The following is a 6927-nucleotide window of genomic DNA, read 5'->3' as shown; positions in this document are numbered from 1 at the left end:
GACTTTTAAAAGTCCTGATTTTGTGCACGGTTGCTCCGCCACTTGCCGGGAGCCGGCCCCTCCCCCCGGGGTCTATCTTCCCGTCGCTTTGGATTCACTTCTCCGTCGGTCCTACCTTTCAGAAAGTGGTTGTTTTTCTGTTTCCAGAATTGCTGTTTTTCTTCTCTTCGATCTGCCGATGGATTTTCAGGTGTTTGCAATCTTTAGATAAGGTATCTAGCTGATCTACGGCTAGCTGAAGCAGTCTCAGTTTGCTACTTCTCTGCCATCTTGACTCCTCCTCTTCTTTTTTTTTTTAAATTAATCCCTTTTGTGTCTTTTGAGAAAAATGATAAAACTGTGCCTTTTGTTAGTGCTTAATATGAAACAAGAATTCTTTGTTACAAAATTTGGATTCCTTTCACATGAGGGATTTGCCAAAACATCTTTTCATTTACAGCATTACATTTCCATTTAGAATTTTTATAGATACATTCAGCTTTATTTTAATATAGAAGAAAAGAAGACAGAAAATGAATCTTACCTAGCCTGAAAGAGGATTCTAATTATATGTAATATTTGGATTCTGTCATTTTAATAAGTAGCAGTGGAAGTGAACATAATTAACAGATGCATATAATTTTGAGAATGCATATGTTTTTAGAAACCTTCTTGAGAGAGAATAGTCATCGTTTATTTTTGACCACTGTTTCTACCATATTCCTATAAGGGGAAAATTATATGAATGTTTTTGAGATATGGTAAGTCCCTTAAAATTTGCAATAAATATATAGATCATAAATGAAAGCATTCTCACAAGTAAAGTCAGGTAGTCTACTGACTTCTGAACTGTCATTTACTTTTCTGTTTTTATGTAGATGCAATATTCAAAGCTTCATGATTAAATGCAACTGATATGAGAAGACTGATGCATTTGAAACCAAAGAAAAACAATAATTAAGTGAAATGAAATAAAGGAACAATGCAGAAGTACTGCACTAAAACAAAATAATAATATATATCAGAATATTTCAACCATAGAGAAAATATGTAATTGTGATTATTTCTACATATTACAAATTTTTAAGTGTTTTAATGAGCTAAGAATTTTTGAAGAATATTACATATAAACATTGGTATTAATTTTCTAAATGTTACCAGAAGTTTTTCAATAATTTTTAAGATATACATAGAAAATAAATTTAAAGTCAAGCTTATGTTCTATTTAGAACACTGAAACTGAAATCAGCTCATTTGTAAATGATCAGCTAAAATTTAAGTTATTCTTTAAGTTCCAATAGAAAGAAGAAAAAATTAAGTAGTTTGTTACCATAGCTAAGGTTTAAATGGAATCATCTGTTAGAGGTTCCTAGGTTGAGCTATGCTATAGTTTTAAGTATCAACTCTCTTGTAAAATCAGATCATTTTTTTAAATTTATTTACATTTCCAACTACTGTTTTTGGTTTTTCACTTTTTGTTTTTTGTCTGTCTGTACCTTCTTAAAAACTCCTCTTATTTCCACTTCTGGGTTGTTTTCCTATATCTATCTTCATAATATTCAAATCAGAAATGAGGAATCAGTCAAGAGAGATCAAGTTCATTCTCCTAGGATTGACTGATGACCCACAATGGCAAATTGTGATTTTTATATTTTTCCTCCTAAACTATGTGTTGAGCGTGATTGGGAACTTAACCATAATCCTTCTTACCTTATTAGATCCCCGCCTCAAGACTCCCATGTATTTTTTCCTCCGAAATTTCTCCTTCTTAGAAGCTTCATTGACAACAGTCTGTATTCCCAGATACCTGATAAGCATCATGACTAAAAACAAAATAATTTCCTACAGTAGTTGTGTATCTCAGTTATTCTTTTTCATCTTGTTAGAAATTACAGAATTTTACCTGCTGGCTGCCATGTGTTTTGACCGATATGTAGCAATCTGCAAACCCCTCCATTACCCCATCATTATGAACAACAAAGTGTGTTACCAACTTCTATTCAGCTCATGGACAATTGGCTTTCTGGTTACATTTCCACCAGTGGCCTTGGGATTGACACTGGATTTCTGTGCTTCCAAAGTAATTGATCATTTCATGTGTGACACTTCCCCCGTGCTGCAGCTTTCCTGTATTGACACTCATTTACTGGAATTGATTTCATTTGCTGTAGCTATTGGAATACTTTTGATCACATTGCCTTTAGTAATTCTTTCCTACACATACATTATCAAGACCATTCTAAAACTCCCCTCTGCTCAGAAAAGAACAAAGGCTTTTTCTACATGTTCTTCTCATATGATTGTAGTCTCCCTTACTTATGGTAGCTGTATCTTTAATTACATAAAACCAACAGCAAAGGAAAGGGTAACTTTATCCAAAGGTGTAACTGTTATTTACACCTCAGTTGCCCCTTTATTAAACCCTTTCATTTATGCTCTCAGAAACCAGCAAGTGAAAGAAGTCTTCAAGGATATACTCCAAAAGATTTTCTCTTTTTTCAAAAAATAAAGAGGAAATTTAAAAATCTTAGCTAAAAGGTAAATAAAAATTTTGACTCATTTTATAAGCTTACTTAATCTATTCTTCAAATAGTCCATCTAATATTTATACCTCATAATATTTAACCACCCCTGTCACCACAATTCATCTTTTTCCTCCTACTCTATGATTAACAGTCCTGTGCTAAAGTATGAGTATTCACTTGAGTTATCAACACAAATGTGAAATTTCTTTCACTCTACAAAACATGGTTCTGACCACCTCAAAAACATGATTTTAAATATATATTCATTATAAAAATTTTAAATAAGTATACAGACATCAATATAATAATATGCACTACTATTGGAACTCTAGGAAGTTCTTCAAATGTCATACAAATGTTTTCAACAAAGCAAGAAAAAAAGGTAGGCTTCAAGTCATAAATAGCTCATATGTTCTAAAATGTAACAGAACTTTATCTGGTATGTCAGTAGACCTGAAAATTTGGAGTGAGTAACAATCACACACCTGGTTGGCTTATTTAATAGCAAAGACAATATTCTCATCTTTAAAAATGTCTTTTTTTAAAAGATTTTATTAATTCATTTGACAGAAAGAGAGAAAGAGAGAGAAAGAAAATGAGCATAAAGCAGAGGGAGGGAAAAACAAACTCACTTCTGAGCAGGACATTGGGCCGGATGCAAGGAACAGGAGATTATGACCTAAGCTGAAGGCAGATGCTTGACCATGTGAGCCACCGAGGTGCCCCCCTAAAATGTCTTTTTAACTTAGCTGGAGTAAAGTATAGAAACATGGACTACAGGATTTTCTGTTGTCGGTGATTCCTATGAGAGTTTTCTTTTTTGATATAAAAGCTTATGTGAGCAGATTTTTATTTTATTAAGATTATTATGTTAAATTTATTGAGGATGGGTTTTTGGGTGTTAGAGTCAGGAAGACAAGTTAAATGGCTAATACTTCAAACTAAATGAGTTACTTGAGAATTGAAATGCAATAGTGTCAATGAATTTGAAGCTCTGGGAAATGGTTCCATAGATATTAAGAAAACAAACTGAGAAGAATGGTTGAACATTTGGCTATATGGGATAAATGGATAAAGATTTTCAAAACTAAAATGTAGCTTCCTTAAACCTTCATTCTACCCATTCCTGCACATACTCCCTTATATATTCAATATTTTTAAAGAAGTCAGTATTACTGGTATCTGGTCAGATTAAAAAAAAAAAAAAGTACCTACAAAGAAATCCATGAAATACATAGAGTTCCATATTGGGTATATTATGCTACCTGAGAATTACAAGTGCAAAAATCATCAAGGTATTTAATTCTGTAACTCCTATCCATGTGACTCTGAGAAGAAAACAATCTAAGATCATGTTTGTGTTCTGATTTATTTTAGTATTTTAAGCCAACAAGGTAAGCATCTTCTTTTCTAAGGTAACCACAAGGGAATAAGTTCATATATGATATTCAAGCCCCCAAAGCTTTCTAGTAAGCTCTTTAAAAACTATTAGACCTTTATTAGATATTGTTTGAGAATATTTTCCTCATTTTTTGTGTTGTCTTTTCATTTTCCTTACAGTTTCCTTTGGTTACAGAACTTTTAATTTTGATGAAGTCAATTTTTTTTTTTTTTTAGTTTTTATTTTGTTGCATGTGCTTTTGGTATATTTAAAACACCATTGCTTAACCCAAAGTTGCAAGGAGGTACACCTACCATTTATTCTAAGAAATTGCTACTTTTGTATGACAATTCGGTCTTTGGTTTCTATGAATTAATGTTTCCATACAGTTTCAGGTAGAGATTAAAGTTACATTTGAATGAAAATAGTTATCACAGCATGATTTGCTGAAAAGGCTATCATTTCCCCATTCAATATCTTGGGACACTTGTTAAAAATCAATTGATCATAAATGTATAGGCTATTATAGGACTCTCACTTTTCTTCCTTTGTGCTATCAGTCAGTTGCAATGCCAGTACCACACTCTCTCTATCACTGTACTTTTATAATAAGTTATAAAACTGGAAAATATAGCTCTTTCAACTTTCTTCCTTTTTCACTATTGTTTTGGCTATTCAGGGTCACTTGCAATTCCATATGAATTTTAGGATCAAATTGTTCACTTACGTAAAAAAAACAGCTGAAAATTTAATAACAATTATTTTGAATCTGTGGATTAGTTTGGGAACTATTACCATCTAATTCAATGTCGGGTCTACTCTCCAATACATACATAGTTTGTTATTATTTATTTAGGACTTCTTTAGTTTCTTTAAAATTTTGTTAATTTCTTGGTACAATGTTGCACTATCCTGGTTAAAATCACTTAAAATAACTCCTATAACTGAACAATAAAAAAGAACAAACACTCAACAAAACATAGACAAGGGACTTAAGAAAGATATACAAACAGGAAGAAAAGCACATGAAAAGATGTCCAAGAACATTACTACCACTTTACAGCCAGTAAGAAATACCACTTTACAGCCAGTAAGACAGTTATAATATGTATTTGTTTGGGTGTCTGCTTGTGTGTGTGTGTGTACATATATCTTGGTTATAAATATAAAAAATAACAAGTGCTACTGTACAGAATAACAAGTGATGATGTATAAAATTTGAAACCTTCATACACTGCTAATGAATAGCCAATGCCTGGCTTCAAAGCTTCAAAGTCTAGGCTAACTCTTTTGCTAAGGCTAAGGCAGCTAGTGACTCTAAATTGAAGCCAATGTTCTCTGACCATTTTGAAAGACCTAGGTCTAAGAATTATGCTAAATCTACTCTTCTGGAATACTACAAATGGAATAACAGAGCCTGGATGGCATCAATTCTGTTTATAAGATGGTTTATTAAAGATTTTAAGCTCACTGTTGAGACTTACTGCTCAGTAAAAGATTCCTTTCAAAATATTGTTGTTCATTGATAATGCACCTGACCATTGCAGAGCTCTTATGGAAATGTACAATATGGTTAATGTTGTTTTCATAACTCTTAACACCACTATTCTGCAGGCCATGAATTAAGGCATAATTCTGACTTTCAAGTCTTATACTTTTAAAAATACATTTCATAAGGCTAGAGATGCCATAGATATGAATTTCTCTGATGGTTCTGGGCAAAGTAAAGAGAAAATTTTCCTGGAAAGGATTTATCACTCTACATACCATACAGAACATTTTTTGAATCATAGGAAATGGTGGAAAAGAATCAATATGAACAGGACTTCAGAAGAAGTTGATTGCAACATATAATATTTATAAATTTTGTCAGTTATTGTTCTGTGTAGAAATAATTGAACCCAAACTTTGCTTAGATTCATTTATATTATAACAATGAAAGTGATTCTTGGAAGAAATTCAAGATATCATTTATTTATTTCTGTGTTAGGGGAATCTTTCCATATTATTTTATTTATTTTTGATTTTCAGCATAACAGTATTCATTATTTTTGCACCACACCCAGTGCTCCATGCAATCCATGCTCTCCATGATACTCACAACCTGGTTCCCCCAACCTCCCACCCCCCGCCTCTTCAGAACCCTCAGATTGTCTTTCAGAGTCTATAGTCTCTGATGGTTCACCTCCCCTTCCAATTTCCCCCAACTCACTTCTCCTCTCTAACTCTCCATGCCCTCCATGCTATTTGTTATGCTCCACAAATAAGTGAAACCATATGATAATTGACTCTCTCTGATTCACTTATTTCGCTCAGCATAATCTCTTCCAGTGCCGTCCATGTTGCTACAAAAGTTGGGTATTCGTCCTTTCTGATGGAGGCATAATACTCCATATTGTATATGGACCACATCTTCCTTATCCATTCGTCCATTGAAGGGCATCTTGGTTCTTTCCACAGTTTGGCGACCATGGCCATTGTTGCTATAAACATTGGGGTACAGATGGCCCTTCTTTTCACTACATATGTATCTTTGGGGTAAATACCCAGGAGTGCAATGGCAGGGTCATAGGGATGTTCTATTTTTTAATTTCTTGAGGAATCTCAACACTGTTCTCCAAAGAGGCTGCACCACCTTGCATTCCCACCAATAGTGGAAGAGGGTTCCCCTTTCTCCACATCCCCTCCAACACATGTTGTTTCCTGTCTTGCTAATTTTGGCCATTCTAAATGGTGTAAGGTGATATCTCAATGTAGTTTTAATTTAAATCTCCCTGATGGCTAGTGATGATGAACATTTTTTCATGTGGCTGATAGCCATTTGTATGTCTTCATTGGAGAAGTGTATGTCCATATCTTCTGCCCATTTTTTGATATGATTGCCTGTTTTGTGTGTGTTGAGTTTGAGGAGTTCATTATAGATCCTGGATATCAACCTTTGTCTGTACTGTCATTTGCAAATATCTTCTCCTATTCCGTGGGTTGCCTCTTTGTTTTGTTGACTGTTTCCTTTGCTGTGAAGAAGCTTTTGATTTTGATGAA

At 33.6% G+C, this 6927-nt stretch overlaps 1 protein-coding gene across 1 annotated transcript; it reads left to right on the top strand.

Annotated features, from left to right (window-relative positions):
• Nucleotides 1-1546: 1546 nt before the first annotated feature.
• Nucleotides 1547-2488, top strand: LOC132020764 (olfactory receptor 6C6-like). Its single transcript, XM_059404910.1, has one exon. The coding sequence runs from the start codon at nucleotides 1550-1552 to the stop codon at nucleotides 2486-2488; it is 939 nt and encodes a 312-aa protein (XP_059260893.1). The 5' UTR covers nucleotides 1547-1549.
• Nucleotides 2489-6927: the final 4439 nt, after the last annotated feature.

The sequence above is a fragment of the Mustela nigripes genome, chromosome 6, assembly GCF_022355385.1.
Source record: "Mustela nigripes isolate SB6536 chromosome 6, MUSNIG.SB6536, whole genome shotgun sequence".
In the NCBI taxonomy this organism is placed as follows: domain Eukaryota; kingdom Metazoa; phylum Chordata; class Mammalia; order Carnivora; family Mustelidae; genus Mustela; species Mustela nigripes.
This window is presented reverse-complemented; position numbering and strand designations above follow the sequence as displayed.

What these genes read in the sequence shown, in the direction of transcription:
- LOC132020764 (XM_059404910.1), top strand. Translation starts at nt 1,550, where the DNA reads ATGAGGAATCAGTCAAGAGAGATCAAGTTCATTCTCCTAGGATTGACT.